The sequence below is a fragment of the Periplaneta americana genome, chromosome 10 (genome assembly GCF_040183065.1).
Source record: "Periplaneta americana isolate PAMFEO1 chromosome 10, P.americana_PAMFEO1_priV1, whole genome shotgun sequence".
NCBI lineage: Eukaryota > Metazoa > Arthropoda > Insecta > Blattodea > Blattidae > Periplaneta > Periplaneta americana.
Window position 1 is genome coordinate 34,842,735 of NC_091126.1, and position 13,157 is coordinate 34,855,891.

Genomic DNA, 13,157 nt, shown 5'->3' on the forward strand with positions numbered 1-13,157 from the left:
GTATTAAATAGACAATAGATTGAGCAGCAAGAGGGGAGATAGCTAATGGGATTAGGGTAGTTTTAATAAAGTGTACTGCAAAGAAGTGTTATTTTTAATTATTGTTAATGGTGGCACCATATACGTGATAATGTGAGGTCCACCATTACATGTAAGAAATTCTGTGACGAAATGTCATCTCATAACATTTCGGGAAAATTTACGAGTTTAGATAGAGCCAAAAAAGTACATTGACTAGGCATAAATGACAAAATAAAACAAATAATTAATCTTAACAATAGACAGACCTACTTTAACTGTTCAAAACTTTTATTTAACTAACTAGCCGTACCCGTGCGCTCCGCTGCACCCGTTAGAAATAAATATAAAGTAATTACATAATTAAAATAGGACATTTGATCCAGGGAACATTCGTGTTTGATAGAAGGATAAATCGTTTATTATGTTACTTAATTTAAATTGTATTAAAAAATAAAATGCGATCATTTGATCCGGAGACCACTCATTTGGTCATAAAAATTATTTTAGAAAATACAGGAAACGAATGCCTATCAAGTTTTCTGTGCATAAGAAGCTATTTTAATCTTACCTGTCCTCGATTTATTTAGAAGTTACTGTAATAACATTATAGCATTATGTCCATCTAGAGAAACTACACTTTCCAATGGTGAATTAATAATTAATCATACAAATCGGTTAATTTAGCTTCCGATATTACTTCATACAAACACAGAAACATTCTCTGTAGGCTATGTTTCATAGCTTTCTATTGTTGTCCAAGGCCCCTTATAGACGAAGTCATTTGTTTTTTATTTCGTTACACCAACTTAGATGACGTTGTTATTGTAATTTTGAAACTCATTTATCTCATTAAATATCAGTCCTATCAAAATTTTGCATGGAGTTAAACTTATCGGAAATTATGTTTAAAGAAACTTTTGTTATGTAATATTTTTCATGAAAACTAATAATAAGGGAGATATTTCGATTTATTTAATTCAAGCCCCCTTATAACCCCCCTTTTAAATAAAATATTTTGAATGTCATATAGCCTAAATTCTAAGTTATAACGAACTTAATTTATATTCCAATTTCCATGATAATTGGTTCAGCCACTATCGCGTGAAAAGGGTAACAAACATCCAGACAGACAGACAGACAAACAAAAATTTCAAAAAAGCGATTTTCGGTTTCAGAGCGATTAATTATATATGTAAGGACCAATTATTTTTGGAAAATCGAAAATTACCAGAAAAATTTCGGCTACAGATTTATTATTAGTATAGACAATGTCAGAAACTATGACATTTTAATGTTGTCAGCAATTACTGTAAACCAGATAATCTTGAAATATAAGTGTCACGAGTTGCTAAACATGTTGAATGAAAGTCAGGAAAAAATTATCTACTGAATATTGTATATTATTTCGATGTACCGAAGTACATATGATATTTCCATGCAGATATTCTGCGTCATCATATGATGAAAGAGTAATGGAACGGAGAAAAATTCTCTCCGTATGCGTAAATCACGAAGTGATTTAAGACGGCGCTTATTCCGTCGGATCCCGGCCAACTAGTCACTCATAACGAGTGCACCTCAGCACATGTGTGGACTTCGGTCCTATGTTCATAGACATCTATGACGTAGTGCAGAGGGCGGCCACTAGAGGGAACCCAAGAGTTGGAACTCAATCAGAGACGATTCTGTTCGGCGCCGGGGTTGTATCCGGCGTGGCTTAGTGGATAAAGCATCAGCACGTAGAGCTGAAAACCCGGGTTCAAGTCCCGGCGCCGGAGAGAATTTTTCTCCGTTCCATTACTCTTTCATCATATACTGAATATTGGTCAAAATGTGAAAAGGTCTATAAAACAGTGATACGAGTTTTTTTTTTTTTATTGTTGCACTTTGTTATAATTGAAGACACATCCAACGTTTAGGGACTATATGTCTGCTTCATCATTAGATCAACACGGAAGGGGATCCCTATCTGCTGCATTCGTAGTTACAAATTATAGATCTCTTGGATTTTGTTTTTACCAATATAAAGCAGAAGGGAAATTTGCGCTATAAAAGTTAATGTAAGATAAAAAGAAGGGAAAATTTTTTCAAAAGGACTTGCAATCACTGCCCTGGATAGCTGGCTCCAAATACGGCCAGACTGCTCCTTCACCATTTACTGCAGTCTTAGAAAAAAGTTTTGTCGTACAGATACTTTATTTGTAAGTTCCAGAAAGGAGGCATTGCGCATGATCAGAGGACGAGCGACCTGGTTCACAAGAGAAGGTCTAATTGTATGTATGTATGTATGTATGTATTCATTAGCATTACAATTGGGCATAGGGGAGAGTCGGGTAGTATCGGATAGCGGGTAATATCGGACAGTGAGTTTCTTCCATCTACCACACGATGATAGTACCTGATTGACATGGTTACGTTTCTGTGATGTCGCAAAGAGAAACGTAACCATGTCATTCAGGTACTACCATATGGTGGTACATGAAAGAAACGCACTGTCCGATACTACCCGATGTCCGATACTACCCGACTCTCCCCTACACCCGGTGGCAGTGATATATAATATACAATAATATCATTACAATTATACAATAATTACAGCAATAAAAAAATAAAATAAAATAAACCAAAATTTATTTCTAACTATAAATAAACATATGCAATAAACCTAGGACTATAAATAAAAACTATTCTATAATAACGCCTAACAATAAGCAAAAGTAAACCTAACTTATAAGTACTTCCATTTCACTCAACTATTACCAATTTAAGTAATTACATATCACATTAATTAATTACAAATCAACTTAAATACATATCATCTTAATTAATTACATATCACCTTAATTTATTTAATTGAGGTAATAAAATTAGTTTTGTTTCGTTGAGAATCTGATCATGCGCACTGCCTCCTTTCTGAGACTTATAAATAAAGTGTCTGTGTGACAATAGTACATTATGCAACGAGCCTATAATGGTAGTAATTAAGACGCGAGTATGTTTATGAAACGAGCGCAAGCGAGTTTCGTAATTTTCATACGAGCGTCTTAATTACCATTATAGTCAAGTTTCATACGACTTTTTATGCTCGACCATTAGTTAATAAGTTATTAGTCACATCGAGTGCTTTTGCCGAAATTTCCGGCGGTGTAAGTTGCAGCTCGTTATCACTAGTGTCCGCCATTTTTACTTTGTCTAATCTCGCGCTAGTTGTCTTTCGATTGCATATCCGAGAATAATCGATACTTGCGCTCTCATATTGCTACAATGGTATTTTCTGATTGGTGGAACACCTGAACTTTAATGAATAGGTGTACTTTAATGAGGTCCATTAAAGGACTGCTACCAGGTGTATAATTACTACATTTCGGCATGGTCTAGCATAAAATAATTTATGCTATTTTTCATTAAAGGTCAGGTCTTTCAGCCAATGACGACTCAAGTTACAACTGTTCAGCCAATGACAGGTCAGCTTTCTACCGTTATAAAACCGCAAGTATCGATTATTCTCGGATATGCAATCGAAAGAGAATTAGCGAAAAGTCACGGAGGCTGGAAATCCAATACTGTCGCAGAAGGTTATGTTCTGTTACTATAATAATTAGCGTTAATTGTAAATAATATTCAAATAAATTCAATTTGTCATCTCGTTTTTCAATGTCTAATTTAATTTCAATGTTGTCTCTGTAGGTTCTTATGGCCTAGCAAGGTCAATGTGAACATCTGTTCCTCGGAAAAACTCAATACTTTCGCGTCTCCGCACATCTCACAACATACGGGACATTGGACAAGGTCAGATACAAAGAAAATTAATAATATCAAGTTAGAAATATGGTCGAGCATAAAAAGTCGTATGAAACTCGCCTATAATGGTAATTAAGAAGCTCGTATGAAAATTATGAAACTCGCTTGCGCTCGTTTCATAAATATCCATACTCGCTTCTTAATTACCTTCATTATAGGCTCGTTGCATAATGTACTATTCTAAGACTGTACGTAATATTATGATGACCTTAGAAGGAATTTATTGTGCCTTTTTTCAGTCTGATACTACACGGACACGTGACGTGTTTTCACAGAGCCTAACCCTATCCCACTGACGACGACAAACTCTATACCCTAATTGAATTCGAACCAAAGATCACGGACCTAAGAAGCATTGAACAGCATGTTATCCGTTACCTACCGGTCGGCTGTAAAATCTCATAAGATGTGTAATGGCATGCGGCGACTGAGATTGTAGGGTGCACAGAAAATTGGTGCTCCTGTAAAAATTTATATAAGCGAATACTTCCGGTTCAGGAGTTGACGACATGCCACCGACCTGACTCCTGCGCCGCACATCGCTGTTCCTCTTGGATCCTACCTGGTCACGCAGCGATCTGGCCTACTGAGCAATATGTCACGAAAGTACCTCAATCAATTTCCAATATTAATACATGAATGGCAGTGGCGGCTCCTGCGTATTTCTTAAGAGGAGGAAAGAAGTTAACAGCTTGAAATTACACCTTCTTGAATGAAACATGCTACAAATTAGTCTATATGCATACATGTAAGACCAGGTAGTGTTGGGGTTGGCCTTCCCTTCTGTATAGCAATAATCTGTCCTTGTAAACTGAGTTTCCTAAATTTTTCAAAATATATTATGTTTTCACTTCCATTCATTGTTGAATAATTGCACAAATTAACAATTACAAGGAAATTCACAACCTTGCAGCATTTTTCGAGCACACTACAGCATCACACGTATTGGAAGAGATTATAGCTACTAACACGTAATCGGAACCGTTTTACGGAAATGGGAATGGGAAATAATCTGAGGAAAGCGAGAACACTGCACCTACCCACGTGGTCTGTGTTGCCACATATACATTTTATCAGTATCACATGCTTTTGAAGAATGTCAGTTCTTGTAAAATCATATTACCATTATTGTTCAAAGCTGCCGGTGCCCGATTAATTTTTTATGTAAAAAATAATGCAGTTTGGAGTACCTACTTTCAATTTCAAATATATTTGTAAAAAAACTGACAACTTGGCTGTTGCACTGTCTAGTAGATAATGAACGGAAGTGAATTTCAGGGGCCAAAAAGATCTGCGATACTAACGTAGAACTAACTACTTCCTCTTTGTTTTATATAAACCCAACTTTAACTTTCAAATATCCTTGAAAGTTTCAAACCATGAATAGTAGCATACATAAAGTGCAATGAATAATATTTTTGATGTATAATTTCAAAAAAAAAAAAAAAAACAAAAAAACAAAAAAAAAAGTTTATACAGGTCTTGCATAGCTTTGCGTTAAAACCGTTTTTATTGTGCCTCCTCCTAGATGTGTTATAGTCTGGTTGAATGCAACATCGTTAGATGGCAGCGGTAGCGAGCTTGCTGCACGACCAGTCGGTTTCTATTTCCCGCCCATGCGCTGACTCAGAGGAGGATCTCCTCCCTATCCGTTCATTTACTTGCTTTAAAACTCTGCTTCTTTCTATGGCCGCTAGTGCGCTGTTGTCTATGTGTGTTAACTGCAGTAAAGCAGGAATTAATTGGCTTTCCTCCACACAAACAATCTCGCAGCTTTCTCACAGTTTTCTAGCAGCACATGAGCGCGCGTCGTTTGAAACTCGTTCAACCGATGTTTTCTTATAGCTGAGAACTTAAAAATTATCGAATCTTCCTCGACTTTCAAGGCACTATTTTTTTTTTTTTTTTTTTGGTATTTACTTTCAAAAGAAGAAAAATGTGAGGAGGACGTTCCTCCCTTCCCTCCCCCGAGGAACCACCACTGATGAATGGCTATATATATATGCTTACGTACATGCATACATAAATACGTACATACACATACAAAGTCCACCGCTGTGGAGTTATGGTAGCATGTCTGACCGTCGAACGAGCGAGACCTGGTTTATATCCTGGTTGGTACAGTTTGCCTCGAGGTTTTTCCGTGGCTTTCCGGCAACCCATTAAGAGCAAATGCAGCAGAACCTCGATTATCCTATTAATTAAGGAGAGAGGAGGAACAGCTAATCGAAAAAGACGGATAATCCGTACTGTTTGTTCTTACTTTATTTTTATACTATTTTAAAGAAGCCTATCGCTTTTTTTCTGAGCTTTACTATCAGATTTTTTCTGCTCTCCATTCTTATTCTCACGTCAGAAGTAAAACTATGTCCGGGAATTAAATGTCAAAGCCTCATGAAGGTCTTTCCTGATTCAAGTGCAGTTTGTAGTGAAACACGAGATTCAGACATTATCTCTTCCAAGCCCCTACAGCCGAGACTGCGCAGAAGTTTATGAGTAGGGACAAATTAAGCTTGCGTCCGCCGCCATGTTTTGGTAGAAGTACCGGCTAGCAGACGGCTGTACTGTGCAATGTTGAATGTTTAATATATAATGTTTGGTGTCTCTTATAAATCAATCTGAATGGATAAGTGAAAAAATGCTATTAATATTTAAAGCGACCACGTTATGGACATAATCAAGCTTAGTTACCGTTAGACAGGAAACGAAAGAAGACTGGAACAATTTGATATCGTAACCAGAGATATTGTATAGTTATTTGACAACATATAGAGCGAACAGAAATACAAATGCATATTGTAGTAACAGTTTCGGTGAAAAGAAAATTATTAGTACCGGTATTAACTATTATTAACAAAACACTGTCAGCTGTGTAAGACATTACATTAGGCCTATATTGTAAACGCATGTTTGCTTTGATGTGGACGAGAAACGAACAATTATTATTTATCTGGTTCCATATCACATAATATACACCTGTAAATAAAAACATATACCTAATGTTTTAGATTGAATTATGAGTAGGCCTACTCGTGGATTTTAGTTCGAACTTAGGGTTAAGATACAAATTAGTTTCACTTTAAATGCTATTTTAAGTGATCGTTCTTCATTTAATTTAGGATGCTCATATTATTATTATTATTATTATTATTATTATTATTATTATTATTATTATTACTATTATTATTATTATTATTAATTTATTATTAATTGTCATTAATGAGAGTAAAATTAATTAGTACGTAGGTATTAGTGTTTTATACAGAGATTCAAACTACAAAACACGATGTTTGTTTCAACTTTCCGTAAAATAACATTTTAATAATTACTGTGATACTGATATTTTCCATACGATTATAGATGTATAAGGGAAATATTTTTTGTAATAATTGTATCAAAGAATACTTTAATTTGATAGCATATTCTTGCGAGTAATTTGACGACAGCAAGTGATTACAGTGTTTGTTATCTTAGTAGACATGATCATCATACTGAACGAGTTAAACTTTGAAAAATCTTGATAATTAAATTTAATAGGTGCAGTAAATATTTATCAAATAAAGTTTAATTGAGAAATTCCCTGAAAACAACTTAACATAAGTTGCATCGTTTTTCAGTTTCCAGCATAAACCTTAGTACCGGTAACACATCTTCCTCCCGAAAAAAAAAAAAAATATATATATATATATATATAAAATTTCCTTCCAATAAACACAGAGCCCTCTAGAAATATTTGAATGTCGTTTTGCGCAATGCTGTTATACGAGATCTACAATATTTGATGCCCTGTATCTCAAATTCAAGATTTTGTAATATAGAGCTTGTTCCAGAGAACGCCTCAATTATGAACTGTGACCTTTAAAAGAAGTCACTCTCATTTGTGACAATTTCAGTGGCGAATAGTATGACCTCTTCTCTTTATCCATTAGAACTGGGTTCAAAACCAGTTATATTCAGTTTCTGGTTTCAAATGAGCGGTGGTTTGTAAATAAAAATCCGTCTATTTCAGTTAATGTAAAAAAATCACGAGATTGCTTTGTGAAGGCTCTATTAACTATAAAATCCAAGATCTAAAAAGTCCACCACTGTGGAGTAATGGTTACCATGTCTGGCTGTGAAACGAGCGGGCCTGTGTTCAAATCCTGATTGGGGCAAATTTCCTCATTGAGGTTTATTTCGGAACTTTCTCCTAACCCATTAAGAGCAAACTGCTGTACAATTTTCGGCGCTACCTACATTTCACTCAGATGCCAGATAATCATCGCAGTTGATAAAGCGTCGTAAAATGAACCAAATAAAAATGAAAACAGCTTTTTATACCTGACAGACTCGCACATCTACGATGCGTTAAAGAGTTCGGAAAAATATCAAATCTCATTAAACTTGTGTTGGAAATGCAGCGTTAAATCCAACAATAAAATTAAGCAACCATTACAAATTTTCTTGTACATACATTTTTGTGTTAAATAAGTTAATAGGTGTATTTTTTTAAATACCAGTACAATTTGTAATTTGTCATCTAATGTTTTTTTTTCAGTAGGTTATTTTACGATGCTTTATCAACAGCTCAGGTTATTTAGTGTCTGAATGAGATGAAGTTGATAATGCCGGTGAAATGAGTCCGGGGTCCAGCACCGAAAGTTACCCAGCATTTGCTCATATTGGGTTGAGGGAAAACCCCGGAAAAAACCTCAACAAGGTAACTTGCCCCGACCGGGAATCGAACCCGGGCTACCTGGTTTCGCGGCCAGACGCGCTAACCGTTACTCCACAGGTGTGGACCATCTAATGTAAATATCACCATAACTAATTACTATGTAAATATCACCTACTTCTAGTAATACTACTACTACTACTACTACTACTACTACTACTACTACTACTAATAATAATAATAATAATAATAATAATAATAATAATAATAATAACTGCATCTCGACATGTGTCTGAATGTCGTAAAATAATCTTCTCGAAGAACACTGGTGTCAGAGAAATCAATTACTACACTTCCATTAGTAACTTCAACAAATTTTTAGAGCATAAAAATATATCTAGTAATTTGTTTGTAAAACTGAGTAGTAGTTTCAGAAGTAGGGAAAGTAATTTCTGTCAGAATTTTATCTTTTATAGAAATGAAAAATGTGGTCACTGAGTTAATAAGACAGACAGGGCTGTTGTACCATCTAAAAAAAATTATTGATTAGCTTTTATACCCCATGACTGAATTGTAAAGTATAAGTTTGCACTGCGGGAAATGTACAAGTTAGATTATAATTTTAGATTTTGCACTTAGACAGCTGCTTTCAGAACACTGATCGCAAGTTAAGCATCGTCTAATAACACCGAAAATATTTAGTAGGAAGTAATTCGATAATGTAAAGTTCCTTTTTGCAGGCAAAGGAAAATGTAATCAATAGTGTGAGTCTTCAAAATGTGAAACATAATCACTATTTGCTTTATATGTGCGTATCCTGAAAGTGAGCTTTTTCTTTCTTACAGAGAAAAATCGAGGAGGTTTGACAGCACCCGAGTCTTCATCGAGCAGTGAAAGCAGCTGCACCAGTCCGACAGGTCCAAATTCACAATCAGGCCGTTTCTCTGAAGTGGCAAAATGTATGCTAGAGATCATCGAAGATCTTCAGAATCAAACCCAAATTCCAGGTCTGGTACCACCTGGAAGCACTCCGTTATCCCCACCTGCACCAGCACCTTCTGCACCAACACCCGAGTCAGGTCCTCTGCCAAATTCCCCTTTATCTTCCTGCACCGAAGCCACAGGTATATGGGGTCCAGAAATGTCTCCGGGCATTTTGCTCAGACAAGGGACAGGCCCCGACTACCATGTCTATGAAGAAATAATGTATGAACTCACTACAAGGCCTAGATCAGACCCTGGACCACCACCTCTTCCTGCACGGCCTGATGGAATCTTCCGTTCTGGCACAACGGTGAAAAAGCCTTCACCACCACAGTCTCATCGACCCAAGCAACGTAGCAACTTGTATTCTCTGTTTCGAGAACCCAGTGCCAGACGGGACATCTCTCAATCTCTGGAGCAGGAGTTCCGGGGTGCTGGGCATCCCAGACGAATAGTGGGACCCAGGAGTCACACGGATCAAGACCGCGTCATACAGTCTGAAGAGGAGGAATATGGGTTCCGTGTTGGCACTTGAATGCAACGACAGAGGTCTAACATGACGGCCTTGTTACTCTATAAATATTTCTGTTGTTGTTTTCGAGTCTAACCTACGAAAACTGAACTTGTTGATTCTTTGTACCACGTAATAAAGTGTTGATTTTCTTTATAATATTCATCTGCTCGTTAAGTTGACTTGTTGGAATTTTAATTGGAAATGTTAGCCTAGAGAACATTTATAGTTTTGGTGTTGTGATCTAAGCACTCACAATGTAAGAGGAAGGTGATACCATAGTAGGAAACCTGCTAGTATGTTAAATCTTTTTTCCGAATGTTCGCCTCACTCGTATAATGGGCCTATTTCAACACTTGCATGATATTAAACACTGTGCATAATGTGGCCTATGTCGTTGCAGATTAGAGTTTTAACTGGAGAAAGCAGTGGTGGCTTGTTTAAAGAGGCTCTTCATTCGATTATTTCAATTGCTATATATGCCTAAAAACATGACGACTCGAAGGTTGCATCTATTATAGTTCATGTGGGTGCATGGTTGAAATGAAGTTCTCACACTTGGCTAGTAAATTTGTATAGCAATTTTTAACAGTTTCAATAAGTACCTAAGTACTCTTCTCGACTGATAAAAATTTAAGTTCAATCATCAAGTGATCTGTTGTTCAAACATATTTACAGCAATGGAATTAGTCAAATCAAGACCTGTTCGAAGACATTGCAGATTAGCTTGCTTGTTGTTGCCAGAGGAATCTTGCCACTACATAGTAATATTTCTATTACTATTAATTGCCCCCTAATTAGGTATTTCACAGTCTATTCATTTCATTTCACTTTCATTTCATACATAATTTTTGTGTTAGTGACATTCCTTACGTTCATTGACGAGGATGAAAATGATCTAAACTTGAGGTTAATTAACACATCACCATATCCATATTTCTCAGGTTGAGGTCGTAATATGCACTCAAATTGCAAATGAAATTGCTGAACTACAGAATACTGACTAATAGCCAATCAATACCGTATGCGACATCAATTAAAATATCACGAACAGGGATCTTAATCGAGTCTACTCTTTGTACTTGTCCTCCTGTGCCATGAAGGAGGTACTGCAATTCTGTCGTTCCCTCAGTTCAGTAACAAGCTAATATATTTCTAAGAGATGGTGGTTGCTGGCTAAAACGATATTCAAGTGCCTGTTCAGTGATTCAACTTCTTCTTCAATAGACCAAAGATGATAGAAGTTTTATACCTTCCATTACAACTTTGTTAATACTTTGTTTGGCTCCATTTTCTTAACTTGATCAGTTCAGACGTTTAAAAATCATTTTGGTCTGTATGCTTAATTGTGTTATGCAAATTGAATACTATTTTTATGTTAGTACATATGATAAACTATAAGGAGTAAATAATTACCTGAATGTCGATATTGTTTGTAAAATGTGTAGGCTAATCCATACAAAGCTAGGTCTTCAAGTTGATGTTCTCTCAGACAAATTTAAAAATGCACACACACATATATATATATATATATATATATATATATATAAACAGAATGCTAAAGCAAGAAAATGTATTAAAACAGGTACCGGTACATAACTATTTCTTCCCTGGCTCATTATTGTAAAACATGTTAATATCGCATTAGCTAGCATTGTAATAACAGCTGTTATTCATATTTTTACTTCAGTTCGGTAAAGAAAACAATGTCAATTGAGAGAAGGGGAAATGTTGCTGTTCTTTGAAATGAACGCGAAATGTTTCATATGCACATTTATTATTTTACAGTTTATTTAATTTCATGAAAGCAAATGAAGCAGATTCAGTGAAAAATGATCCACGTTTTGAGCGGCCATTTAGATTTATAATGAACTGACTTATCATCATTGCTACAATATGATACAGTTTGTCTGAGCCTTCTAGTTCGGGAAATTGGTCAGCCACATACCAGATAGGAAGTCAAGTCTCTACTGCTAAACTAGAATGCATGCTCTTGGGAGTTAACTGGATTAAAACTTAGGTATATACAATCATATAACACAACTTTCGGCACTTTGTACAATATTAAGATTATTTGATAGACTCAATAAGATGGGTTCTTTAAATGACAGAAAAGAAGACAGAAGTGCTTTGTTCTCACAGTAGGGAAAAATAAATCGCTGAAATTGGAGCTGCTATGAAGCAAGTCTCTGAGACATTTAGTACATGAGACAGAAATTTGTAAAGCATTGCAGAAGTGGCAACAAAATCATTGGAACTAAAACCGTACACAATTCCAGTACCAGTATTTCATTAATTGTAGCTCCTAGATTACAATTGTAAGGTTAAATTTTGTAATTGGGTGCTAGGAAAAGTTAATAATGAAGAAATTGGTCTGAAATCAATTTTCTGATGAGTTTGAAAAACATTGCACAGTGGTCTCAAACTTTAATCTGAGTCGCCAACAATCATGTTCGCATATTAATGTTCACTTCACAACAGTATCCAAATTTTATATAGAAGGGAGATGTTGACCTTGACTGACTGTAAACTAGTACTTTTAAACATTTTTCTTCACTTCTGTTGATGAATATCCATTTCTGCAATGTCCTTCTAAATTTTACTGCAAGATGTTCTTTCATTGTTTTTCCTGCAATTAAACTGTTACCTGCCCGGAAGTAGCTCAGGTCCTACTTATAATCTTTAAAATATTGCATGTCCTTTACTTTACAATTTATTGTGATTATCCTTTGATTTTATTGCAATTTCAGATATTTGACCTAACTGGGGTTGCCAGATTATTTTAATGAAATGAAGGACACAATGGTTCAAAATGCAGGACATTACACCAAAATGTAGGACATTTTAGGATAATGTAGGAAAATTGAGCATCAAACCCTAAAATGCAACTAAGAGCTATATATCATAATTACATTTATTTTAATATTTTATTAAAATATTCAAACACACAAAGAACAACTATGAATGAACCTCATCAATTATACTTCTCAAAAACTAATACCGGTATTACAGAAAAGTAAAACTTCTATGAAATATAATCATGAAACTCTGCACAACTGAAGCTTTTAAAATTTAGTCTCATATTAAAATAATATGTTAGGCTTCATTATAAAACGTCTCATTATAAATATTTCAATAATTATTGTCACAGTAATATGGCAGCCCAAGTGGCTCGATTAACACCAA

The 13,157-nt window shown here is 35.4% G+C and overlaps 1 protein-coding gene across 2 annotated transcripts in view; it reads left to right on the top strand.

Annotated features, from left to right (window-relative positions):
- Positions 1–11,475, top strand: part of LOC138707588 (uncharacterized) — a 121,254-nt gene extending 109,779 nt beyond the window's left edge. For both annotated transcript variants that reach the window (XM_069837195.1, XM_069837196.1), the window contains exon 3: positions 9,322–11,475. In XM_069837195.1, coding sequence (XP_069693296.1) covers positions 9,322–9,995 — 674 coding nt within the window. In that variant the 3' untranslated portion in view covers positions 9,996–11,475. The remainder of the gene's footprint in view (positions 1–9,321) is intronic.
- The last annotated feature ends 1,682 nt before the right edge of the window (positions 11,476–13,157 follow it).